We start from the raw sequence: 27,225 nt of genomic DNA on the forward strand, positions 1-27,225 counted from the left end.
CAAGGGTTTTCCAGGCTCCTATACCAGGTGTTCTAGTGCTTCTAGTTTTTCTGATGTCAAATGTCATTTTATACACACATGACATTTGTCAGTTAAGATTCTCCATGCCTTATGAAATGTCCACATTTATTTCTCAGAGAGATAATGTCTCAAAAGGGCATAAAAATTGTCAATTGGCTCCTGCAGGACTCTATGAGCATGTGATGTCATGCCTTTGGTTATTCCTGTGGGCAGCAGCACCACCCCACCCCCACTCCTAGGCAGACCTCCTTTCCTCTTGAGTCCCTCCTGCTCAAACCAGCAAGGTCTCCACATTCCACTTCCTCTGGAACTCTGCCTTCTTAATGAAATTTCATTTTCAGTATTGTGGTTAACCTTTTTAGTAACCCAATAAAGTGCAGGCCTTCCTTACAAGCAGCAAAAAGGCCAGAGTAGGTAGTAGGAACCCCAGACAGATCCCAGTGCAGAACAAAGGGAACCCCAGTAGATCCCAAAGCTGGAGAGCAGGTAAAGGGAACCACAGACAGACCCCAATGCCACGGCAGGTAAAGGGAACCCCAGGTAGATCTGCATAGGAGCAAACCTAGTTTTCTGAGAAGAAAAAAAAAATTGAAGTTTGACATGGGCTAAGGAAACTAGGTATAGTGATATACTTAAGATGGTTGGTAATTCAGTTATCTTTGGATGTATACCATGTCTGAGGCCAGCCTGGGTTATGTGAGACCCTGCTTTAAAATAAGAGTATGGGGGGTAGAGGGAGCACAAAGGATTTGAACATTCCTCCAAATAAGGCATACAAAGTGGCCACAGTCCCAGTTATTCCTAAATCTGAGACCGTGGAAGACCATTTGAACCTGGGAATTTAATACCCTGTCTCTCAAAGGAAACATGAGACTCACCTAATGTAAACTCTTCAACTTGGTGCATCTCCAAAGGAACCAAAAGCTGGTGATCTCAAATGGCCTGGAGAATTGACCTACCTTCTCTGAACCCTCTCCTGGCCTAGTGTGAACTGCTTTTTAACTAGGATATACAATGAATCTACCCAATAATCCCTGGATCAAGCTGGGGTTTGTTCCTAGGGCTGAGTAGGCCAACATCAGCACTGCGAAGCCCTACATGACAAAGGCAGCCTGCAAAGATGGCCCCAAAGGCAGGGCCAGGACAAACAATGACACCATATCAATAATTGCAAATTTTATTTCCTTAAACTGATATAACACAGTGAAACGCAAAAGGGGTTGACTCACACAAAACTCATCTTAAAATTGACAGGGGCTGAGCCCTGCTTTGCACAGCAGGTTTGGCTCACGCCATACACAGCCAGCCACACACATACACAGCCACCCAGGAGCCATTTGGAACCAGGTGGTAGGTAGGAACCCCTGCACCAGCCTCCCTGGTGGCTCTGGATTCCAGTTGGCCACAAAGCAATAAATACAACATGTAACATGCAAGGGAGATACTAGGTTGACTAGGGAAGAGGCTAGTCTTAGAGATCTGCTTTTCTTGTTTGTCCAAGCACAGTGGCAATATTTCAAGTATTGCAAAAATAAACAAACACAAAACTAAAAAAAGTGTTGTGTGTGTGTGGTCTATAACTGTGAATGTTGTTGGGGGATAGCAACCCCACATCTGCCTCGTGGACACTCAGATACTTTCAAGTACACATGGACAGAGCAGTGACAAAGGACTAGCAGACCTGGGAGGTTAGGAAGGTATTAGCTTGTGTCCACCCTGGAGCCTGGAAGACAAGCTTCAGCACAGACCCTGAAGGCCATCAAGCACTGGAGGTCAGACTGACAGGAGCGCTCCACGGGGGACATTTTTGCATATGTTACTTTCCACCCACACCTGCCCACTGCACAGGGAGGATGGCGTCTGGGCACTGCCCTTTCTGCCATCTAACAAGGAAAGTTGGTAGAGATTGCCAGCCACACTCTCACACATGCACACTACATTACAGCAGGCAGCTTCACCTCACCCTCAGCCACACAACACAACTGGAGCCATTTCCTCCATGGGAAACATCCAGAACAGTAACAATGCTCTCTACCTTCCCCATCCTCACCCTTACAATTCTTAAACATCTGCACTTTCCTTTTTTAAAGAAAAACTGAGTTTGGGGGTTGAGGTGACACATTTTAGGAGTAAAGTGTGGAAGTTCTGAGTTTAAAAAGCATGGTGCTTCACAATGACTGTCCCTAATGAACAGGACTGTTTCTCCCCCAGGAGGCAAGCCTGTGTTTTCCTCCAAAGACCAGACACAGGTGGAGGTGCACACTGGGCTATTTATACATGTAGACATGGTCTGCATCTGTACAGCATCTTGGAGAGCAAGAGCCAGGAAGGGGAGATGGGTTCCCAGCAGTCTGAACTGCTGGCTGAGGTTCTCCAGTCTCTGTCTGCATAAAGTGCTCCGGTGACTTACAAAGCTGGGTGGGTTGCCTCAGAGGGAGAGGTTCCTAGAGAGAGATCAGGAGGCCAAAAGGCCACACCCTTTTTTCCTGGACGAGCAATGGGGCAAGTGAGCTGTGAGAGAAAGCTCGCTTTGGCTTGAAGTCAGCAACAGTCTCAGGGCTTGCCTGCCTGTCCATGGGGCTGCTGGGGCTCTGCAGGTGGCAGGTGCCCACACTCACCAGACTACCACCTCTCAGTGCCACACATGCCTGCCAAGGGAACCAGCTGGGAAGGATATGCTCAGAAACTCCTTCCCCAGTGGGCAAGGAAGCTGCCCTGGCACTTTGACCTCCACCTACTAGCAGAGACTGGCAGCCTAGGAAGCAAGAGTTGCACCAGTCTGCACAGGTCCACCATGAAGCATCCTTGCTGGAACTGGCTGGCAGCAGTCTCAGCACCATCACATCAGTGACAAGACAGACAGTCTGCCAGGTCTCAGACCCTACCCTGCAGGGCAGCAGAGGGGACTGGCTCCAAGGGCACAGCAGGCTGGTAGCAGGCAGTCAGGCACAGATGCCACTCAGCAGGGCCGAGAGTCTCCGCTCAATGCACAGTTTGCCTGTGGAAGAGGGAACATGAGGTGGGGAGGCTACACCTACCACCCCACCCCACTCGGGCTGCCAGGGAAAGGCACTCACACTTGGCAATGTTCTCAATGTCCGTCTGGTCCGTGAGGGTGTGCTGTAGCCCCTCCAGCAGTAACAGGGCTTTGTGATAGCGTGGGACACAGCCCTCTCGGTGCTGGAACATCTCATCCAGGGCAGCGGACTGCACCTATAGACAAAGGCAGAGCTGTGCAGGGCCAGGGCCAGGCAGGAATGGCCTGATATTCAGCACACTGCACACTTTGGATTGGCCCAAGTTCATTTGTAGTGAGCATTAAAAGAATGGCTAATTATTAGCCCCAGGCGATGGTGGTGCACACCTTTAATTCCAGCACTCAAGAGGCTAAGCAGGTGGATCTCTCAGTTTATGGCCAGCTTGGTTTACAGAGCAAGTTCAAGGACAACCAGGGCTTCAAAGAAACCTTGTCTTTAAAAAAACAATGCTAATAATCTAATAATGTATTAGGGATGACTAAGGAATTAAGGGGCCGGGCATTGGTGGTGCACGCCTTTAATCCCAGCACTTGGGAGGCAGAGGCAGGCAGATCTCTGTGAGTTCCAGGACAGCCTGGTCTACAGAGCTAGTTCCAGGATGGCCTGCAAAAATCACAGAGAAACCCTGTCTCAAAAAACCAAAAAGGAATTAAGGGAATTAGTTAGAGATGCTCATAGAGCCAGCTGATCTGCCTGCATGGTGGCAACTATCCTATTTACTTGGGCTGGAGAAAATCCCCACCCCAGGACAATCAGAGTGGCACTGTGGGCAATGTGTCTTTCTGTGAGGTCACTGCCACCTTAGAAAGAAGTACAGATAAGGGAGGCCAACTTATTCTTAGTTCCTTCCTTTGGCAGATGTGTTCCTCATATGTGAATAGTCTCAGAGCAGAGGCCCTGCTTCAGGGTGTGGTCTTCCCATGTAGCCTTTCATGTTAGCCCAGGAAACTGAATCTCAGGATGTCTGGGATGCTACCTGAACTGATAAGGTCACTATTCCAGGTTATGGGAAGCCCCTGCTGCTTGCTGAGTAGAGCATTGCCTTATGTCAATGACCTACAGCACCCTAGGAACTATATCCCAAGCCCCACCAGACAAAGCACACAGACCAGACTTCCCCATACCATCTGCACGGCGTGGCTGAGAATAAGCCGCTCAGCAGTGACACCATGGATCCCATCCAGCAGTCGTTGTTTGTCCAAAAAGAAGCGCTGAAGCCTCAAACTGAGGCCCTGACAGGATACCACGCTGGCCTTATACAGATCATTTAGTCTGCGCACCACTAGGGTAGAAGTGTCAGTCATTTCAGGTCCATAGGAGCAGAGCACCCCCAAGAGGGCTAGACTGGAGCACAGCCCCCAGCTTTCCCCAGACCTATGTAGCAAGGTCAACATCAGTCCCAAGCAGCTCTGCCCTGGGTAAACCCACGTACCTCCTCTGCGTTCTGAGCAAGAAGCCAGGCCCACCCAGGTGTCCCCCCTCAGGCTGGCTTGCTCACTCTCACCCCAGCCCCACCCTGAACCCACATGCTCACCCTGTTTCACAGTAGACGAAAGACAGAGCTTGCCAGCTCGGATCTGGTCAATGGCCGTCTGTAGGCCTGCGGACAGAAGCTCAGCCACCTTCAAGTACAGTACCAGCTGTTCTGCAAAGCTAGAGGTCAACAAACAGGTCAGAGGCAAGTCAGGGCCAGCAATGCCCAGGAGCTGCCTTCTCAAGCCCTAGGCAACACCTACCCCCACTCGCGGCTCAACTGACTAATCTGGTCGGCCACCACACTTTCCTGGAGCTGGTACTCAGGTCCCCCGGTCGCCTCACTGGCACTACCCTTCAGGGCTGCAATCTCCAGAACTTGCTGGGCAAACGCAAGTGTGAAGCGCAGACTGTGTAGGGTCTCCGTGTGCTCTTGCTGAGGAAGCAATAAAGGTCAGAGCCTGGGACACACAAGTGTGTGTAGCAGGGCTGAAAGGCTGACCTGCCAGAAGGGTACCTCTCCCCCAAGTGTTTAAGCAGGCAAGTCAGAAGGGAGCACCCACCTTTGCCACTTCCCCACAAGCCTCACCTCCATGAGGGTCTCTTCTGGGAGGTCAGGAGCCTCGAAGGTCACAGCCCCCTCCAAGTTGGCAGCAAGGGGGTCAGCAAAGCTACAGCAGTGGCCTGGAGCAGAAAGCTCAGGGGCCTCACCACAGGCCCCAGGTACTAAGTGGCGGGCAGAAGAGGAGCCGGCAGAGCCCAGGGAGCTGGAAGAGCCCACTGTAGGCAGATGGCTGGTAAGGGATAGGCAGCAGGCCTGCTTTCCAGCCTGCAATCTCTGGCCCTCTGAACTCCGTATCTAGAGTTCAGATGTGCCTCACTTCACATTCCTCATCCTGATGCTTTAATAGGGAACACAACAAGTCAAAGGTGCCAGTACCCCTAGGGCTCCAGTACTCTAGGTCCCAATACTTCAACCCACATGTGTTCAGAGAAGACAGTGAAGCCACGTGCAACACTGGGCGGGATAGGTAAGACAAGGCAACCACTGCCATCACTTAAGTGACAAGACCCTCACGGACCTGCTCTTTAGCCAGGACTCCCAGCCAGCACAGGTTGGTCTTTCAGGGCAGTACCATCCCTGCCCCATGTACAAGCTGTTATGCTACAGACCTTACATAAATAGACCTTCAGGACTATGCTACACAGAACAAGGGTTTGCATTCTAGAATCCCAATCCCCATTCCAGGTGTTGCTCTTACTTGGCATAGTCCTCACCTGAGAACATTCTGGTGCGGGTGCCCTGGGGTGGTGTGGTACCACTAGGTGGGGAGCCCACAGTGAACACCACAGGTGCTGGGCTGCTAGCCCCTCCAGCACGGGCTCCTGGATGCAGAGTCCCTCCAAAACCAGCAGAGGGAGCTAGTGAACAAGACAGGCTCAGGGACCAGGCTGGGGTCAGACTCCCACAACACCCCCAGAGACCCCTCACATACCAATCTCCATAGGTTTCTCCTGTAAGCTATCAGTGCTGCCTGAGTCGGAGGCCTGCGTCCCAAATGCAGCCTTAAGCAGCAGATCCGTTAGACGGCTGGTGCTGAAGGACCTGAGGGGGCAGGAATGGGGAGGCAGTATGTGCTGGGAGGGCCTATGGCTCAGAAACTGGGGTCCTATTCCTGTACACAACCACCCCTCGGTCAGGCCTAAGGAGCCGAGTTCTTTAACTCACTTTATCTTTCACACAAGGAAAACAAGGGCCCACTACAAATTCCTAACACCTGCCACATTGGGCAGCCAGGGCACAAGACAATTTTGGTCAGACATGGTAGGGAGGACAGTTCCTGAGCACAGCGCCCCCACCCCACTTACCGGCCAAAGGGGCCCCTGGTGTCTTCAGCAGGCCGCAGGCCAGGGCCCAGCTGCTGGCCCTGAAAAGGACCCGCCTCTGAGAGGTCAGGCAATGTTCGGTTCCGAGGGGGTGCCATTACTACACCCTGCCGAGCCAACAGGGTCAGCAAATTCTGAGAGCTGGGGACTTTAGGGAGGTCAAATGAGGGCCCAGCCTAGGAGGGAAGGACAGCACTGAGAAGGTCCAACAGACTGGTTGATCTCAGAACCCACAGCCCAAGATGGGGCCCACTGAGGAAACCCATCCCTCCAAATCAAGAACCAAGCCACCAAGCCTAGTCTGAGATGTATTTCTTATACTCGAACCAGACCTACTCATCTCAGGAAGCACCTTGTGGTGCCACACTACCACAGGGAAGGAGTCAGCTTAGTAAAGAGAGATGGGGTAGGCTTTTTTCCCAAGGATGAAGTACACGGCCTATCAGGAAAGTCAGCAGCCCCATTCTGTGAGGTCTTACAAAACAAAGGTGAAAACCCATCCCTTCAAGAACCACCTCCTCTAATTTCCCTTCCCTAACCCCATGTAAGCCTAACAGGCAGCCAAGAGACCAGGTCCTTCTCCACCCCATCTCCTCTACCAGAGCTCAGTTCTTAGAAGTTAGCCCAGTCATTACCTTGGTGGGAGAGCCTAGGATGGGGGGAAGGGGACTCCGCTGTAGGAAGTCAGGCAGCTTAGGTGAACCACGCAGTGGCCGGAAAGACTGTAGTCCTGGGCATGGCTGGGGTGCGCTGGCCTGCGGTGGGCTGAAGGTAGCTCCCAGTGGGTCTGTTGGGGGCTTGGGCAGCTTGGGGCGCACAACATGGAAGTCGGACAGGTTGGGGGCGCTGTGCAGGCGGCAACCCAGCCCAGTGGTCCGTGGAGACTGCTCAGGCACAGAGGAGCCTGGGGGCAGGGACAGGGATAGTCTGCTATACTATACCCTCAGGTCCCTCAACCAAGCACACTGGCTAAGTACCAAACAAGGAACGTCCCTGATCTAGGTCTCCATAACAAACATTCTGTACACCTCACTCCATAAACACAAGAACCCTTACAGCTACCTTACTCAGGAAGTCTCCATGGGAGCAGAAGAAGGGCTTAGTCTGTTAAAAGCCACCAAGTAATTGAGTGGCAGGAAGCATCCTCTGTGGCCCAAAGGTTGATGCTAGACTATTTCACAGTACTTCCTTCTTTCTCCCTAACAGCAGGGGCCTCAACAACAGGAAGGAGACCCCAAGCAAGCCGGTTGTACAGATGCTCAGGCCGTTGGCTGTGCCCTCACCTACCTGGTCGTGGTGACCTGCCAGCTCGCATGTCAGCTCCTTGTGGGGAGGGCACTCTGCTCCAGCCAGGCCGCTCAGGGATGGTTCCCACTGGTAGGAAAAGGGTGGCTAGATCAGACCACAGCAAATAAACAAGGCAGTCATCATGCACACCCCAACCACTCACAGATGAGAAAGGAATGCCCACCAGTTAGTTCTCATCCCCATATAGACTTACCTTGGGGAGAGGGCGTGTAGGGACGGCCACCTCCTAATGACAGCTTCCTGGCCAGCATGGCTCCATCAGTGTGGGAGGGGGGTGAAGGGCTGGCCCGAGCAAAGCCCAGGGGGCTAGTGCTACCTGACCTTCGGATGGCAGAGGACCTGCACAGAGCAAGGGTACATGAGGTCTAATTGACATCAATGAGGGTCCCTTAACCTGACTCAGATGTTTCGTGGCTATTCTGGCTTACAGGCATTGTAACTGCTAACCCATGTTGCCTTCTTGGGTTACATGAAATACTCATACAACCCCTAACATTTACTTTAGTCAACCAAATATAGCTTGCCAACAAGATGGGTTTTATGAGCTCAGGAGCCCCCAGTAGTTACAACAACTCTACAAACTCCATGACTGTCCACAGGGCTGTCACTAAAGTCAGAGACACTAACCGGGCTGTCTGGTGCTGAGTGGGTGATTGCAAATTCTGCTCGATGCGCTGGTAGTTGTGCACCTGAGTGGGGACAGGAATGGGGACCGAGGCACCATACCTGTTGCTGGAGAAGGAGCCAGGCCGGCTGTGGAGAGAAGGTAACCACTGTAGACAGCACTGGGAAGAGACTCAGGCTCAGATTCAGGGAAGAGGGTCTCAGCCTTGCCCAGGCCTAAAGGCTGGCTTTCACACTGTACCCATCCACTGTGCGACACCTCCCACACGTGTGTTGCTTTATTTAACCTTATCTAGAAGGTACTCTAGGTAGTATCCTCAGTCGGTCCCCTTATTGGTCCAGACACACATCAACAACAGCCCTTCAGTGGGATACCCACACTGCCATGTCGGGGCCGGATCTGCTCGAACACAGGACTTTTAGACACAACAGGTCTGCCAAGAAGGGTGGCAGTGAAGCTGAGCGACACTCAGTCCCATGTGTGCTTACCCAGAGGGGCTGGGAGAACTGCTGCAGGTGGGAGAGGGAGATGGGGTGCGTCCATGGCTCTCTAGGCCAGCAGAGGCCACCAGCGAGCTTCTGGTAGAAGGGACAGGCAGAAACCTGTCAGATTGATGCATCCAGACCCCCTAAACTCCCTTACCAGGCTTCCCTATGGGGGCCCAGTAGCCTTCGTCCTTCCCAAATAGCCTATTCCAGGCCAAGACTGGACCAGGCAGGATAGCAATGGCTACACCAAAGGCCCAATTTATCCCTGAACAAAGGTCAAGAGAGACTGACTCACCCACTACACAGCAGGCTGTCAGGAGGGGGTTTGGGACTGGCTGCCTCAGCTACTAGGTCACCTGTGGAAGAAGAAAGCATCCTTGGTTCACTTGACCCTCTCTGTGCTCTGTCCAATGTCCATTTTCTCCCCCAGAGAGTGCAGTCTGGGCAGTGCAGTTATTTGCTAATACATTGGCATTGTGGGGTCCCATGCAAGGACAGTCTACTCTTAAGACAAAAGTGGATACTGGGGTGGCAGCCCTTCTGAACCACCTTTGTGTTGTATATATGCCCCATGAACCACCCATGCCCCCCCTTTTTTATACTCTGGAACGGGCACAGGTCTCCAGACACACCTGTGATGATGACATCCTCCCCAGCAAGCTCAGGCTCTAGAAACCCATCCAATTCCAATTGCCCCTATGGAGTCAGATCTGAACCCCTTGCCCACATGTATGTACCCAGTTGCCTGACACACGCCTATACTCCCAACAAATACTGTGAGGTTGCCTGTCGGTATAGTGGGACCTGACCTGGAAACTGGGCTGGAACCATGACAAAGTCGTCTGTGTCACAGGAGTCTTTGCTGCTGCCACCAGAGTCCCGGGAGCCCTGCAGAAAGCCAGCAGCATCGGCTGGGGAAGTAAGGGTCTTCTGCAGCTGTGGCATCTCCCCCAGGGACTGAAGGACAGATCAGGGATTAACAGTGCCCACAGGCAATCAACCTCCCCAAGAATGGTGCTGGCCACAGTGAAGCTCAGGCCCATGGTGCTAAGCTAAAGGTGCTGGGCTTATCACATGTACAGTGTTCTGCCTGTATGTATGCCTGCAGGCCAGAAGAGGGCACCAGATCTCACTATGGATGCTTTGTGAGCCACTATGTGGTTGCTGGGAATTGAACTCAGGGCCTCTGGAAGAGCAGCCAGTGCTCTTAACCTCTGAGCCATCTCTCCAGCACTCTCTTTCAAATATTAAAGGCAAGCCCCTACTTAGGGTTAGTGTCAGGAGTGTATACACACATTGCTTGAGAATCTGCAGCTCCTAGCCATTCATGAAGAATCTACCTTTAGGACAGTGTTTACCATCCATTCCTCTTCACCCCTCCTCTTCATTTCTATACAGTAACAAACCAGGGGACATAGAGGCAGTGTCCCTTGGCACAGCTTAGGCATACTTTTCATGAAATGAGCACTCCCAGAGGGGAGTACCCACCACCAGACACATACCACAGAATCTGCTCCCCGTTATGGCAGAGCCTAAAGGGTGGGGCCAAATCCAGACACTAGCTCATTACTGTTTGACCGAACACTTGTGAACATTCAGATGGGGCTCAAGCCCCTAGGGCATGACCAACAACAGACCTAGCACCGTCACTGTGTCCCTAGTCATGCAGGACACAGGCTACAGAGGCAGCTAGATCTACTTTTGCACACCCATCACTCTGCATTGCATGGCCTTACAGAAACTCACGAAGTCAACTCACCGGCGGGGAGGCCAGGTGTGACGCAGAGCTGCTGCTAGAGCTGCTGCCAGACCCTGAGCTTGGATACGAGGGCACAGGCACAGGTGGGGCTGCAAGAGGAATGCGGTCAGTTTGCACACACACCGCTGGAGCCCACTACAGCTCTGAGGACACGCTGCCTTTGACTGGCCAGGTACTCCAGTTCTCACCAGTGACAAGCAGCCAGCATCAGGCTACACCACTCGGCACTGGTCCCTCTGGGGCCCCCAAGCCTTTGACATTTGACACCAAAGCCATCCAGGTATGCATGCCCTGAAGCCAGGACAGAACTGGGTATCCCACCTTCCCAAGGTGTTCCCCAAATTAGCAATTGAAGAACATGTCACAAGCCCTGTCTGTGCCCAGGACCCTCAGAGACTCACACTTCTTGATGGTGGTGCTGGCATCTAAAAAAGGGTGGTGGAAAAATTCATCTGTGGATAAAAGGAGTGAATTAATCTTCATGCCCCTGACCCAGCAGCCTGACTACAGAGCCCTGGGTGTCAAAGCCAGGCCCCAGCAACCTAGGCAGTGTCAGTACCCCCAGATGGTGCTTCCTGAGGACATCCGACCCTTGTTTCAGGGGGATTCAATCTGCTGGCCTACCTGAGGTTAAGGAGGAGCCCAGTGCATTGTGGCCTGGAGGCTGACAGCAGATGGCAGGCCATGGGTGCCTGGGTGCTCACTACAGCTAACATAAGGGTAGCCAGAGATAACACCCTAGACCAAGCAGGGTGGCTAAGGGGGCAGGTGCCAAGTGGCTGTGCTCACCAAAGTCCATGCGGTCCTTGTGGTTGCGCTGCAACAGAGCCAGGAGCAGCTGCCTCAGGGGAGCTGATGTCTCCCGAGGGATACTGGAAGAGAGGATGGGTTTGAGCAAAAATTGTGGGGTGCCAGGGTGGACCTGCTCTGGGGAATATGGAGAGTTGCTTACGCAGGAACTAGTGTCTTGTTTTTCTCATAAAACAGCCGCAGGTCCTGAGGGCTGCTGGCCTGTTGGGATAACGATGAAAAAGTTCAGTGCTGTGGAGTACTTACTACTTCTGAGCCCTGCCACCTACCACTGCCTAGCCTTGGTCCCCAGCCACCCCATGGTGAGGACCACTGGGCAGCTCATGTGCACACAAGGACAAGGGGAAGGCAGGTGGGAAAGAGGGGGTTACCAGGCCCTCCAGATGAGAAAGGGGTGGCAGGGATGGGTACATATTCCAGGCTGATCAAGGTATACTGAGCACCTGTCGGGGACACAGCTGGCAGCCTCATGGGTCAGCTCCTAACCTAAATAGTCAATGTTGGCAAGTAGGAACTATGCCAGGCTTATCAGCTTGGGGTCACTGCAGGCATCAATACCATGTCTTGTCAAGGCAGACACAACCTTGGGTTCTCAAATTCCCCTTGATGAATATTTTACTTCCAGGTTTGGACTACCTACACTTGGCTGCTTTAGAAGCAAGGGTGGGTGGAAGGTCCATATTGAGACATGATCTAACCTCTGATGGGGTCATAGCAGAGAGGTATGACCTAAGCCCTAGATAAGAGGACTGCTCTGTGTGGCAGAGATCAGAGGTGACTAGGTAGGGCCTAAGGCTACTTGACTCAAGAAAATACTTCAGTGACCCCTGGGACAGTGTATGGAAAGAGCTTTCACCTAGAGGATAGCCACCAAGCTCCAGACCTGTAACCTCAAACTGATTCCCTATCTGGTGACCTTGTACTCTTCCACGCTGGGGACACCACTCTGAATACTGCCCAAATGGACACCTACCCTCTAGGGCTTTGGGGAGTCACTAAGACCTTAATGTCATGGAGCTCACTTACCTGAAAGGGGGCCTTCCCTGTCAGACACTGGTAGACAATGGTGCCTATACTCCAAAGGTCAGCCTTCCCATCGTAGTGCTGGGACATGATGACCTCAGGTGCCTACAGGGTGACAATGCAGATCAGCACTACTATACAGTAGTATGCAATAACCAATAACAGGTGTCAGGCATCAGTCAATTGGAACAGATATCTGCCTGGTACCAAGCAACCAACACCACCCACCAAAGCAACAACCAACCAGTTTTCATATGGCAAAATGGTATTGCTACTGTCTACAATCCAAGATGAGGCCATAGCTAATCCTTAGGGATTCTGACATTCTTGCAAAGAGTCTCAGTTGGAGGCTGACACCAGCCCAGCCCAGCCCAGCAGTCCTGGATCATGAATGGGCACGTACCATGTACATAGGAGAACCACAGAGTGTGGCTGCCATCATGTTGCTCTGGAGGTATCGGGCAAATCCAAAGTCAGCTGCAGGAAAAAAAGCACCCAGATGGCCTGAGCTGATATTGCTCTGGGCAGGGTTCCCTGCTGCAGTCTCTTGGGGAGCCACCACCCCAACAAGTCTCACCAATCTTGACTCGGATGTTACTAGGGTTGGCCCGGCGACCCCCGGGATTGGACAGCAGAATGTTCTGGGGCTTCAAATCGCGGTGGATGATGCCCTTGCTGTGTAACAGCTGCATGGCGCCAGCAATCTGCTGTAGGAACAGCCTGACGGTGTCTTCACTCAATGTGCGCATGGCTGTGTGGAAAGACAAGCTCAGCCTAGCAACAATACCACTCCACTCCCCAGACCCTCCAGCACACAGGACCAACCCATTCTGCATGCAAGCCACTGGGCACCATGGCCAACTTGTCTTGCAACCTTTCTTATTTAAACCCTAATTAATGCCCACCTACCCCTCTTAGCACACATCCTTGCAGGAGCCCCTCCACATCAACGCCTAACCGCTAGCTCTTGGTGCTTCTGAAGGCACTCTGCTCTTCTTGGTTTCTACTTCTCCACTGACACCTCCCTGTGGCAGGCAAGCAACTACTATGCTAGGTTTTTGTCCCTAGTTCTGGGATAGATCTTTTGCCTCCTAGTCCACAGTAGCCTCCAAAAAGTAAATGCTGGGACATGGACTGGAGAGATGGCTCAGCAGTTAAGAGCGCTTGCTGTTCTTGCAGAGAACCTGGGTTTGGTCCCCATTACCCACATTGTTGCTCACAACCACCTGTAACTCCAGTCCCACCCAGGGGGCTCTGGAAACCTGTGAGGTATGTATGTGGTTCACATACATACATACGAAACAACATTCACACACATAAAAATAAATTCAAAGTTTTGTTTGTTGTTTTGGTTCTCAAGAAAGGGTTTCTCTGTGTAGCACTGGCTGTCTGTAGAGAGGCTGACTTTGAACTCACAGAGATAAGTATGCCTCTGCCTTCCAAGAGCGCTGGGATTATAGGTGTGCACCATCACCATTTGGCTATTTTTTTTTGTTTTGTTTTGTTTTTCTTTTTCATGTCAATTGACTCCTACCCTACTCCCTTCAGGCTTTATCCATTGTACTTATAAGTGCTCTGTGCTCTCCAGCCCTGAAACCTTGACTCTGCTGTTCTTTTATTTGTGCATTGGTGCTTTGCCTGTATGTCTTAGAGTGTCAGATCTTGGAGTTACAGACTGTTACTGCCATGTGGGTGCTGGGAATTGAACCTGGGTCCCATGGAAGAGCAGTCAGTGCTTTTAGCCACTGAGCCATCTCAGTAGGAACCATAGCAGGCAGGACATCGCTGGTAACCAGGTCTGAAAAGGGAGAGTGCAAGGACCACCCATCTAGAGCCCGGCAGGCAGACACCGAAACATGTACACCTTAGACATACACACTTGGCACATACCAACAGAACATTCACTTCAGATCCAGCCTGGACCATACAACCTCTTTTGTTGGGACAGCAGTTCACCACAGCCCAGTCACATGACAGGTGGCTAGTTAGGGAGCCTACACAAGTTCAAACACACACATGCATAGGGGTCTATGAGCACCCGAGGCACTCAAAGTTACAAGTCAGCCCTGTGCTGGCCGGCTCACCCTTTCCTCCTCCACAGACAGGTGACATCTGAGGCTGATTTGGGGCCAACCTAACACCTGTGGAGCCTGGAAACTTGCCAGGAACCACTCAACTCCTGAAGGTCACGGGTACAGCAGGCTGCCCCAGGAGACAAGAGCAAATATTGGGCAGGCAAAGCCAAGCACGGCTCAGCCACGTGAACTTGAGCATGCAGTGAGCTGACAGGCCACTGCGTCTAAGGCCAGGAGCACCCCCACACCTACTCCACAGCTGACTCATCCCAGCAGACCTCCCAGAGCCCTCCTAGACCCAGGGTCTGTTCTGATGGCTCAACAAGAAGCTGGCATCCCAGTTTAGGGTCTTTCTTGTCCAGAGGCTCCAGCAGAAGGAGGACCTTTGCAAAGGACAGAAGTCTGTTCTAAATGCCTCTATCCCTCTGGGGAATGCTCAGGAGGTGCTCAGGTCCTGGAGACCCCACTCTGAAAGGAAGACCAAGTGAGTGCTGTCACTTCTTTTACGGTCTGAGGCAGAAGGCATATATATCTGAGACAGGCTGCTTTGAGCCATCAATCCCTGTTTCCTGCTTTGTGTTTGCCAAAGTGAAACATGCTGAACTACAATCATGGGTAGCCACTGCATCCTTCCAGGCCTTGGGCCAATGCCCCTGCATTGTCACCACTTGAGTCTCTCAGGCCCCCAGCACCCTCCATGGGAGAGATACAATGTCCCTTCACTCTGTTCATCAAAACCCACCCACCTGCTCTCTTTCAGTGAGTCCTGAGCTCTCTTGCTGCCTGAAGCTTCCTTGCTCTGCTGGAAGCACCTCTCATTAGTCTGCACCCAGAGATCCACACATACACTAAGATGCCCCACTGCCCTACCATGAAAAAGGTACACCCTTCCCTGTGCTTGCTCCAACCCACCTACCCTGCTTGTGTCCTCATCCCCCAAAATAGCAGCACCTTTCTATTCTGCTTAAGCCACCCACCCAGCATGTGGGAGACACTCCATAAATAGCTGAGGGTGGTGAGGCCTAAGGACCTCAAAGAGCTGGGCTCCCTTCTACACAGCCCCAAAGAGAATATGAGAAGGATCAATGCCACAATCAAGCAGGGGGCAAAGCAAGCTGGCAGCATCTTATGCTAGCAGCAGTCAGTGCCCAGTTAGGGTGTGCCTACTCACTGTGCAGATAGTCAGCCAGGTCTCCACCATTACAATACTGCAAAAGACCAGGAACACACCATCAGACATGGCCAAAGACACTCCAGCTCCTTAACTGCATACCTGTTCCTTGGACCTGTCCAATACAGGTATCCCCAAATCTCAGCTAGGAATGTCAATAGTGCATGGTTATATTCACCCACCCCTGTCCCTCTGCCCATCCCTCTGGGCCTTGTGCTTGTCCTCGTCCCATGGTAACTCACCTCCATGACCAGGTAGACAGAATTGGCCATTTCCTGTAAGACAGAACAAGCCATCTGAGATGGGAGGGTACCTTGCATATTCTTTCATTGGACATTACCTGGAAGAGGCCTGGACACTTGGGACCACAACAGGCACCCTCAACATGTCATCTACCTACAAGGCTTGAAGTAAAATGAACATGGCCAGGCCTAGACATCTTCTGTGGCCAAGACTCAGTCTAGGGGTCAGGACATCTGTGGAAAGTGGCTTGGGAGATGAGATGGGTACTTGTTTCATGGCCTCAGTGTCTTAGACCCCAGGTCTGAGGATCTCCCTAAGGTTCCGGTAGGAAAAGGTTGATGTGCACGTGGACCATTACCTATAAAGGTGACTCCTGTCCAGTGACTCTTAGGCCCAAGAATGCCCAGCTCTGGAATCCACAATGCCAGCAGATTACAGACTGGTACTTTCAGGCTGAGTCAGCAACAAGGAGGCCTCCAGCTGTTCTGATGAGGCCAGCAGACTCTTTCAGCAGGAGGCATCCTAGTCTCCTCCCTCCACTGACCTCTCTCAAGCTCAAACAGACCCTCACCTGGGTACCAGTATGTTCCCTTGTGTAATCAAGTCCCCAAGGATAACTCAGCCTGGGGTGAACAGGGACCACATATCTGACAGTGCAGAGTCCCAAACTGTGGTGCCTCCCATGGCAAATCACTCCTCAAAGCTGTAACAACCACCATTCCCAACTGTTTCAATAACAAGAAACATAGGACCTAGGGATATCAGGCCAGTCAGGCTGGGTCCAAGCATCCTGCAATTTTCTGCAGGCAGCATGATTCCTGTAGTGCAGCTGCCAGCTGGGTGGAGCAGGCCTTAGGAAGCACAGGGAAAAGGCCCTCCCTCCGATAGCTCACAGCAAAAAGCAAAGGCCCCGCCCCATTCCCATAGCACTCCCTGATCCTCAGGGACTCAGCTGCTGATGGAGAGATTTAGGAGGTTCCTCAAATCTCTTCCAGGGCCTGGACAGAGAAGAGACTGCCCTTCTGCTAGCCTGTAAGAGCTGGATGGACAAACACTCTAAACCCCAGATGACCCCACCACAGGAGCCAACCTACCCCAAACATGCACTCAGACTCCAAGGACTCTCCATTCCTACTCAGCCTCCCAGTCCCCATGACTAATGCTTACACATGAACACCCCACGAGTGACAGACACCAAACATCTGAACACCTACCTGGGATTTGAATGTGTGAAGAGCCCACCCATGTGCCCCAGAACTGCATCAGAAAAGTTGGGCTGCTAAGAAGTGTGTTCAGGCAACCTGGCTGTCTCACTCCAGTGCTTCCAAGATTGACAAAGTGGGTGTGGCTCAGGTGGGAGGCTGTTCACCAAGGCCTGTATGCCCAAGACCCCAAGTCCCTGCCTGAACTCACTTGCCTTGTCCTAGATGAGGAGCCTTGGCTGATCCCCATTTGGCTCCATTCCCACCCCTCTGCCTTCCAGGCCAGCTGCAGGAGAGAGATACTCTGGGGCAGGTGATGATGCTCTGGAAGTACAATCCTCAGTCTGAGCCACAAAAGGAGGCTCGGAGAACAACTAGGAAGGAAGTTAGGGGCCCAGGATGGAGAGACAGGGACCAGGAAATAGGGCTAACGTCTAGGTAAGATGGAAACCAAAATGAAGGAATAGCCTGCGACCCCTTCAGCTTGACTGAAGTAAGAGCTAGAGGGGGCTCAGGGCACAGCAAAGGTGGCAGAGCTACAGACCCAAAAGAAAGAACACACACAGCCTGCAGCCCAAGCAAGGGAGGCTGTTGGGGCCACTTTCTGTGGTTCACACACCAGAGGGTGGCAAGCAGAGACTCAGGCCTGCCCTTATCATTACTCTGCTCCCTGGGGCATGATCTGTCCAGACCCCCAAACTCATTCACCCACTCAGGACAAGCAGGGACAGTGACAAGGACAGACAGAAGATCTGGAAAGACAAACGTGGGATACCTCCCTCAGAGCTACTAACCCAGAATTCCCAACCAAGGTTACTGATTGCTGTCAGCACCTCTAAGCCTATCCTCTCTGACAAACAGCACCATGCCTCCTGTCTCTCTAGAGGCAGAGCTGCCAGTGAACCACAGTCCCTGGCTAGACCCTGTTCAGCCCTTCCCAGAAGGGGTTCCAAAAGTGACCCAGAAGTAGAGAGGGGTTAACTTCCACTTGTAACAGCCAGCTTGTTGCCCCACTCTGATCTGCTACTGTCAAGATAACAAGCAAGCTTCCATCTGAGAGTGAGAGTGCCCCCACCAGGCCTGCGCTGTGGCCTCAGCCCCCACTGGTAAGCCCTCAAACCTGCTCCTTGTACTCTCCCCTGCCTCTGTGCTCAACTTCCCTGACCCCACAGGATACCAGGCACAGGATGTTCCCAAGCCAGTTTCACAAATGTGCAAGCCAAGACCCTAGAAACCAGGAGACATGCCCAGCTCTGTGGAGCAGCAGGGCTCGCCCAGGCAGGCTGACTTTCATACCATCTTCCATCTCCCCGTCTAAACCAATACCCAAACCAGTCCCAATCAAGTGGAAACTCTACTGCCTGCCTACCGAGCTGAGCCATGCTGTCTCTAGCCTGGAGGGAGCTGAGGTAAACCACAAAGCAAGAAGGGCCTCCAGGCAAGAGCTTTTAAAGGGAAACAGCCCACCCAAACTTGTCCCCCTCCATTAAGATGAGGCTACCCTCCCTAGGAATAGAGGCCAAAGCACAGCTGTAGCAGTCAGAGCTGCCCAACCCACCTTGACCTCACCCAGAACCACCTCTCTAGCTTCTGCTCTGCTCAATTCTTTTCTACAAACTCTAGGAGCCTCTCAAGACCCTCAGGAACCTCAAGGGCCAAGACTTTTCCTAGTACACCCTCCAGGATATGAACAGACAGAAGCCCTTCTTAGGAATGGCTTTCCCATCACAGTCTCCCACACAGGGTGGCAGACAGTCTTCACCATGATGGGGAATGCCCTAGGCTCCCAATATTGCCACTCTGTCAGTCAGGTTCCATAACCCAGTGAAGAGAGGAAGGTTGCAGACAGTGGCCAGTGGACAAGTCACAGCTGACAACAGGGCAAAGCAAGTCATGGAGACAGACACCCTTTGCTGAGCTGCCTTCCCTGTGCACAAAAACTCGGGAGAAAGGCAAGAGAAAACTTAAGAGGGAGAACAGAATCAGCACTCCTGCAGGAGCTGGGTTCTGCTACTCTCGGGCTTGACTGCTGGCCCAGGAATCCAGCATCCTTGGAAGAAAGCTGCACGGGCATCTGGGCACGTAGGAAGCTGCCCCGCCCCAGACACTGAGATATTTTGCTTAATAGGATCCCAGCTCTCCACCCTCTCTGCCTGCTCTACTCTGGTCTGGTGATCTCAAGCTGGGTCTGGCAGGCGGGTGACATGCACTGACCCAATTAACTCCCAAGGAGCCAGGCTTCTGGACTGTAGAAGGCAGCAGGGCTATAGCCACAGCAAATGCTGGGCTCTTCCAAACAGCTGACAGAAGAAGGCCAGCTCGTTGTACCAGGGTATAAGGAAGGTCCACTCTACCCCACTGGGCTGCAGCAGTCACCCTTTGTTCCAGGCTCCAAACCTAGAACGGCCTCTTGGAGGAGGCATCCATGTGTCCATGTGGGTTTCCATGACTACTGCCATACCAACTTCTGCTGTGGACAGTCAGACCCCTCTCTGAGAAGCCATACTCCTGTAATCTATGCACAGTAATTTTGACCACCACAGATAGTACATAGAAAAGTGATGCTAACTCCCCTGCAAAAGACAGAAAGTCAATCTACTTACTTGTAGGAAGTCCATAGGCCAGCCAGTCAGACAGGAGGCTAGAGCCACACAGAGCAAGGAGAGGAAGGCAGGCAGCCTCTAGAACACGCCATTTATCTTACACAGCCATGGGCTTTATGGTCACCATGCCTGACAACCAATCATTCTAATGGACACCAACTTCTGCCAAATTATCCTCTAACTTCCACATGGTGAACATGTCTGCCCAATATACAAAATAAATAAAAATGCAAGATTCCAGTCTTGCCTTCTTCAATTCTTGGTTCAACATTAACCCCCTATTCAGGACTTAAAAAGATAAAGTAGGGAGGGGGTTAGGGACCTAGAGAGATGGCTCATCTGTTAAGATCACTGGTTGCTCTTGCAGAGGACCAGGGTTTGATTCCAACACTGGAGTACTTGATGACTCAAACCACCTCTAACTCCAGCTCCAGGAATCTAACCCTCTTATGGCACTGCATGCACATAACATACACATACGTGCAGGGAAAACACACAAAAGAAAAACAAATCTTTATTTCCTCTTCCTTTTGGCTTTCAAGACAGGGATTTTATGTGTAGCCTTGGTTGTCTTAGAACTCTCTAAGTAGAGCAGGCTGGTCTTAAACTCAGAGATCCACCCACCTCTGCCTCCTGGGTACTGGGATTAAAGGTGTGTGCCACTACACCTGGCTAAAAACAAATCTTTAAAAGAAAATTTAAAAAGTCTGTGGTGGTGCACGCCTTTAATCCTAGCACCTGGGAGGCAGAGGCAGCCAGATATCTGTGAGTTCCAGGATAGCCTGGTGTAGAGCTGGTTCCAGGACAGCACACAGAGAAACCCTGGGTGGGGATAAAAATTAAAAAATAAAGCAGGAGCTCAGCAAGATGGCCCTGTGAGTAAAGCTTCCTACACCAGGCCTGAAGATCTGAAGTTCAGAGTACCCAGAACCATAGCAGAAGGAACGAATCACCTCCACAAAGTTGTCCTCTGACCTCTTCATAGGCACTGTGACATGTGCATGTCCCATCCCATTAACAAACACAATAGGCCAGGAGGTGGTGGTGCACACCTTTAATCCCAGCACTTGGGAGACAGAGGCAGGTGGATCTTTGGAGACCAGCCTGGTCTACAGAACAAGTTTCAGGACAGCCTCCAAAGCCACAGAGAAACCCTGTCTCGAAAAACAAAAAAAGTGTTAAATAAAGAGATGAGACTGGAGAGATGGGCTTAGTGTTTAATATGAGCACTGGCTGCTCTTCCAGAGGACCAGGGTTTGATTTCCAACACCCACATCACAACCACCTGTAATTCCAGTTCCAGGGGCTCTAATCCCCTCTTCTGGCCATCATGGTCACCAGACATGCAAGTAGTACACAGATATACACACAGGCAAACATCCATAGAAATGAAAATAAAATAATTTAAAATAGAAAAAACAAGCTAGGCAATAATGTGCACACTTGTAATCCCAGCACCTAGTAGGATGAGGTAGGAGGACAAGTTCAATGCCAGCTAAAGCTATATATCAAAACCCAGTCTGAAAGCCTTTAAAAGTCTTTACAACCTGAAAAGACTGGGCCTTTAATCTTGCAGAGGATGGAGATAAAAATGCAAGGAGTTTAAAGCTAGCCTTGGGCTATAAGAGACCCTCATTCAAAACACAAAGAGTTGGGTGTGGTGGCTGGTGGGTGTGGTAGTACTTGTCTTTGACCCCTGCACTGGGATTCTGTGAATTCCGGGCTAGCCTAGTTTTACAGTGAGCTCCAGGCCAGTCAAGGATATCTGTCTCAAAAGGAAAAGGGGGGGGAGAGAGAGAGAGAGATCATTCTATTTTGTAGGTATACAGGATACAGACTTATCTGATTCCTGGCCTATCTCTGACTGGGTCCACATGACAAACACTATCTCGCCACTCTGGGTGGGAAGGTCATGACCAAACCCACATCACAGGCCAATGATGAATACAGACACTCCCCTAACCCAGACAGAAGAACCCAGCGAGCTGGTATGTCTACAAGGTCCAGGTGAGTCACCTCTGGGCAACATGGCAAGGCGTAGGGCTTCAGAGAACCTGCCAGACAGCGTACTAGCCTCCAGGGAGTCATCAATAGTAAAGCTGGCAAGCGGGCAAGGACTGGGCCTACCTCTATGGTCTGACATTATGATTCTGGCAGTGCCCACTCTGCCACAGCAAGAACAAGTCCAGACATCGAATGCTGGATGAGGAGCCCATTCCACCCTTGGTGAGGACCATGTGTTCCATCCAGCCACCCCCTCAAACTTCTGGTGGACTCAGAAGTGCAGGGAGTGTGAGGACCCTAGGTTCAACTACCAAGAATAAAGAAGCCAGTGTTAAGGCGTTTTGTTTTGTTTTATATTTGAGACATTGACTCACTATGTAGCTCTGACTGTCCTGAAATACACTATGTAGACCAGGCTGGTCTGGAACTCATGAGATCTGCCCGTCTCTGCCTCCCAAGTGCTGAGATTAGATGAGTGTTCCCTATATCTGGCCAGGTGTTATAGTTTCACATGTTTGTACACTTGGTCCCCAACTGGTGGTATTGTAGAACCCCCCCCAAAAGCATGGCTGGAGGAGGTTATAGCCAGGACACTGTAGTCTCTGAGCTCAATCATCTTCCCACCGCCATGAATTTCACCCTGCCTTCCTTGCTATGATGAACCTGTAGCCAAAATAAACTTCCCCCTTAACCTGATTCTGCCAAGTGTTTGAGGTCAGACTGAATGCACAATGAGTACCAGGCTATCCCAATGCTAGAATGGGTCCTCTGCTCAAAGGAACAAAAGAAAATAAACAAGGGGAAAGGACACACCTATGTGTAACCTATCACAGAACTCCTTTCTTTTAAAAAAAGTCCATATACATAAAAAGCATTTGCATAAACAGGGTGATGGTGGTATACCTTTAGTCCCAGTCAGCACTCAAGAGGCAGAGGCAGGTAAATCTCTGTGAGGCTAGCCAAGTCTTCAGAGCTAATTTTTAAGACAGCCAAGGCTGCCGGTGGTGGCGCACGCCTTTAATCCCAGCACTCGGGAGGCAGAGGCAGGCGGATCTCTGAGTTTGAGGCCAGGCTGGACTGACAGCCTCCAAAACAATACAGAGAAACCCTGTCTCGTAAAACCAAAAAAAAAAAAAAAAAGGGAGGGGCATATTTTGCTCTTGCAGAAGACACAGCACCCTCCTCAGGCAACTCACAATTGCCTGTAACTCCAGCTACAAGAGCTGTGATGTCCTCTTTTGCCCTCTGAAGGCACCAGCACACATGTGACATACACTCACACATATATACAGAAATCTTAAAAAAAACAAAACAAAAAAACACTAGTAAGAATTATTGAGAAGATGAGGTCTGAACCAATACAACCTTAGATGGCCACTGACTGGCATTGTCTCTCTGGGGGCAATTTGACAACAGTCACTCAAACTACAGTATGTACACTGTTGCCCAGGCTCCAACTTCTAGGAATCCATCTACATATCTATCCGAGCCAAAGAGCTCAAGGACAGTCATGACCACATTTTTGACTTGCCAGAATCCCAGAATAGCTCTGTCCCTCAGGAGGGTTAGGCTAGTAAAATGAGCGACAGGCAGCTAAGGCCTGGGCACTACATGGCCTTACATAACCACCAAACAGAGGCAGCAGCAAATCCCACGTGTTCTCCCAGTGCTTCAACCTATGCCCTGACAGAGCTACCACCCAGGTAACTGCCTCCTTGCAGGCCAGCTCTGAGCACTGAGCTGGCTGCAAGCTGTCATTCCAATAAGGAGCCACGTGTGATTCTTCAGGGAAGGTGAGACAGTGTGTGACAAGAAACTAAGGCTTCTGGCCTTCACCGAGAGACCACAGAGGACAGTGTGGGTGGTCATAGAGTAAGAAAGGTACACATCTCCAGGGAACAGCCCAAACCTGCGGGGATGCCTAGGAGGAGAAAGGGCATCAGGCCTCCATTTGCTCAGGGACTGAAGAAAGACTGTTGTATTTTGTTCAGTTCCTTCTACAGTATTGGAGAGCTTTCTTGGCCAAATCATCTTCTTCTCTGGCCCAAGTGTGTATCTTAAACAAATATCAAGGATACATAGCAACAACCCCCAGGCCATGGGGTGAAAGGCCCTGGAACCTGGGGACAGGGCAGGGACTGACATTTCTCAGCACTTGCTTTGGGCAGAGAAAGAGCCACAGCCTTGCCAACACTGGAGGGATAAGTAGCAGAGGTCCTCAACCAGGTGGCTTGACCAGATGAAGCAGAACCAGAGTGGGACAGGCTTCAAGTCTGCAGTGGACCTAACGAGCTATCTGTTCAGTTCTAGAGAGACAGCCATGAAATGACCAGGCATGAAACCGTGGGAACCTGGATGGGATTACAAGGTGGAATGAGGGCCAGAGTGTGTCCCTATGAAGGTCATGTCATCTACACAGTCCTGAAGCCTCCAACAAGCACATCAACTGTACTGATGTGGCCCTGCCTAGAGCACCAGGGACGGGGGAGAAGCCTGGGGAAGGGATGTAAGGCAGACACACAAGGACAACCTTCTGGACCCAGAACACAATGTCTCCAGCTGTTGCCAGGTACTCCCTGTCACACTGGACCTAGGCCCTGCCCACAGGTCACCTCATGACATGTCACAGTCCCCAAGGTAAAGCTGGAAGAGGAGCAGGGGAGGGAAGGAAGGGAGGGTAGGAGGCCACCAAAACACAGCTGCCTGCTGGGAACTTCCCTCGGCAAGGGCTGGTCCCGTGGCCCTAGTAAACAGGTTTCAAAATCATTAGTCAGCATTTTGCTCAGGGACCAGCACCTAGGGTTCCTGGTGCCCACACGCGGCATCCAGGGCCTCCAGCCCCTGCCACCACTGGGCTGAGGACCTGGAGGGCAGCACTGACTGGTCAGATGGTTTGTTTGCTGAGGCTACCAGTCCTGAGACAACGGCATCTTGCTGCTGAATCCTGTGGGCCCAGCCCCAACTGCCGGCAAGAAGGAATCTCCAGCAGCCCCTCCCCCTCCTGGTCTCTGACGCAGGAGTGGGCTGGCCAATGCCAGGCCGCTGAAGCAATGTCAACAAACAAACCCGCCAGCCCAGACAGGTGGGCATGCCAGGGACACCAGATGCAGTAAGGGCCACTGGGTCAGCACCAAGGCACACAAAACCCAAACCACACACGATCAGGGCAATACAATCGCCAGAGATCCAAAACTAGTGTTTATGGCCGCCTTCTTTCCCCACTCAGGCAGCCGGCAAGCTGGCGGATGGTCTGCAAGAAGTAGTAAAAGCCAGGACAAAGTTGAAGCCGAGGTGGGGTCTCCAGGACCCTGTAGGGCTTGAGCTGGGCAAGGCAGAGACACCAAACACAGAACCCCAGCTCCTTTCACCTACACAATACTAGTCTAGAGCCATCAACTGTCCACTGGAGGCTCCAGCCCCGGGCAACCCAGAGCCCGAGGCGGTGAATGGGTCACCAGCAAGAATGACACCGCCCCTCCCCCAAACCCCACAGCAGCAAACTCCGGGCCTTACCTGGAAGTCATACAGCGCCACAATGTTTTCGTGCTTTAGTTCCTAGGACATAAATCCAAGTTTCTCATGAGCGAGACAAGAGCTGGCCCACCCTCTCCCCCTCCCCCGAGGCGCTGGCTCACCTTCAGGATTTTTATTTCCTTTCCCAGCAGTGTCTGGGACTTGGCGAGGTTCTTCTTGTTAATGCATTTGACGGCCACCTCCAAGTCGTGCTTCTGAAAAAGCCAAACGTAGAACTTCAGGGCTGAGAACATCCCTTCCCTCTGCCCCCCAAGTTGGGAACACACTGATGGCCTAGGTTGGCTGTTCCAAGGGTCGTGGGATGGATGGGATGCCAGAGGCAGGCAGGTAGGCTCTCTCAGCTGGGCCTGGAAGCTAAGAGGATGGAGTCCCAGGCTAGGTTCCCAGGACTGGTCTGACTCTTCAGAGCTAGAGAATCCTGGGCTGGAGTCTCCTGGTTTCTGTAGCTGGAGTAGCAGGTGGGTTTCCGGGGCTGGGGTCCTGAACTGGGTCCCTTTACGGATTTCCGGAGGTAAGGTGTTGGACTAGGGTCCCGGACTGCGTAGGGGCCCCCGGGAGCCTCACCCACCTCGCGGTGGCGACCCTTGAAGACCACCGCGAAGGCGCCGTGTCCAATCAGGTCCTTGCGCGAGAACTCGAACTTGCCCACGGTCTCGACGCCGCCGCGGCCCGGCTCCATGGCGCGCACGGACCGGGGGCGCGGGCCCGGGGGTGGTGCTCCGGGGTGCGCTGTCCTCAGGCGGAGGCGTGGGAGGCAGGAGGGCCGTGTACGCGAGGCTGGAGGCGCGGGTTCATTGCCGGGGCCGCGCGCCCCATCGGGCAGGCCTGGGCCGGGTCCCAGTCCCACAGGCCGGCGGACGGAGCGGCGAGCGCCTTCAGCGTCCCCCGCGGCACCCTCCCGGCGCTGACAGCCGTGACACACTCCGACTCGGGCCTCGCCTCAGTCACACTACGGCTCCGACTCCGCACTGACAGACGACGCGGTTCGGAGCCCCGCGGGGGAAACAAAAGATCCGCGGCACCGGGGCCTGGGAGCCTGAGACGCCCGCGCAGCCGCACTGAGCGGAGGCGGGACAAGGGGTGGGGCCTGCGGAGGCGGGACCTCCTAGGTGGTGGAGCTGGCAAGGGGCGGGTCCTGGAATGGAAGACACCTCGTGGGTGGTGGGGCGGGGCCTAGTGAAGGCGGGGCCTGGACGGGAGCACGCCCAATAGTGGGCGAGACTTTCTGGGAATAGGAGCAGAGGAATGGGCGGAGCCGGAGCGGATAGGGAGTGCGAAGGTCTTGGTTATCCACTTCTTCTGCCCTAGGCTGTTCTTGTTTATTTGTTGGTTGGGGGGCTTTTTTCCTATTGTTTTGCTTCATTTATTTTTTATTTATTTATTTTTTTGGGACAGGGTTTCCCTGTGGCTTTGGAGGCTGTCCTGGAACTCGCTCGGTAGACCAGGCTGGTCTCGAACTCACAGTGATCCGCCTGCCTCTGCCTCCCGAGTGCTGGGATTAAAGGCGTGCGCCACCAACGCCCGGCTCATTTATTTTTTTATTCACGTGTATATGTGTGTGCCTACATAAGTTTATGTGTACAGCGCGCGCGCATGTTTGTGTGTGTGTGTGTAGGAGAGCAGAGGAAGTTGGATCCTGGAATTGGAATCACAGGCAGTTATGAACTGGTGTGTGGGAACTGGGAACCAAACTTGGTCCCCTTCGAGACAGTAGAAAAACGCACTTTAGTCGCCGAGCCATCTCTCCAGCACCCACCCCATACCCTCCCTAGTTCCCGTTTTTTAAACAGGGTCTTCTCTAATGTTAACATTCATCTATTTTGTATGTGGAAAGAGAGACTTGGGAACGTGTTTGTGTGGAGGTCAGAGGGATGACTTGCAAGCAGTTGGTTCTGTCTACCTTGTGGTTCTCAGTATTGAACTCAGGCTGTCAAGTTTGGCGGCAAATGTCCTTTGCCCGT

General features: G+C 52.3%; 1 protein-coding gene across 3 annotated transcripts; it reads right to left on the bottom strand.

Annotated features, from left to right (window-relative positions):
* Positions 1-1,182: 1,182 nt before the first annotated feature.
* Ulk1 (unc-51 like autophagy activating kinase 1) lies at positions 1,183-26,330 on the bottom strand. 3 transcript variants are annotated; one of them, XM_040731217.1, is made up of 28 exons: positions 25,833-26,330; positions 25,366-25,458; positions 25,244-25,285; positions 15,921-15,953; positions 15,679-15,715; positions 13,010-13,183; positions 12,836-12,909; positions 12,436-12,537; positions 11,552-11,610; positions 11,389-11,471; positions 11,001-11,051; positions 10,600-10,688; positions 9,650-9,797; positions 9,136-9,196; positions 8,841-8,927; positions 8,355-8,480; positions 7,921-8,066; positions 7,707-7,793; positions 7,055-7,323; positions 6,402-6,595; positions 6,029-6,138; positions 5,811-5,954; positions 5,122-5,312; positions 4,796-4,968; positions 4,594-4,712; positions 4,184-4,341; positions 3,099-3,234; positions 1,183-3,019 (listed from the first exon to the last, which is right to left on the bottom strand). In XM_040731217.1, exons 1-28 carry the CDS (start codon positions 25,941-25,943, stop codon positions 2,964-2,966), a joined length of 3,153 nt encoding a protein of 1,050 aa, XP_040587151.1. In that variant the 5' UTR covers positions 25,944-26,330; the 3' UTR covers positions 1,183-2,963. The 3 variants fall into 3 exon arrangements, with proteins under 3 accessions (XP_040587151.1, XP_005085372.1, XP_040587152.1); XM_005085315.3 differs by having other exon boundaries at positions 8,841-8,930; XM_040731218.1 differs by lacking the exon at positions 8,841-8,927.
* Positions 26,331-27,225: the final 895 nt, after the last annotated feature.

Source organism: Mesocricetus auratus, unplaced genomic scaffold (assembly GCF_017639785.1).
Source record: "Mesocricetus auratus isolate SY011 unplaced genomic scaffold, BCM_Maur_2.0 Super-Scaffold_100025, whole genome shotgun sequence".
Lineage (NCBI taxonomy): Eukaryota > Metazoa > Chordata > Mammalia > Rodentia > Cricetidae > Mesocricetus > Mesocricetus auratus.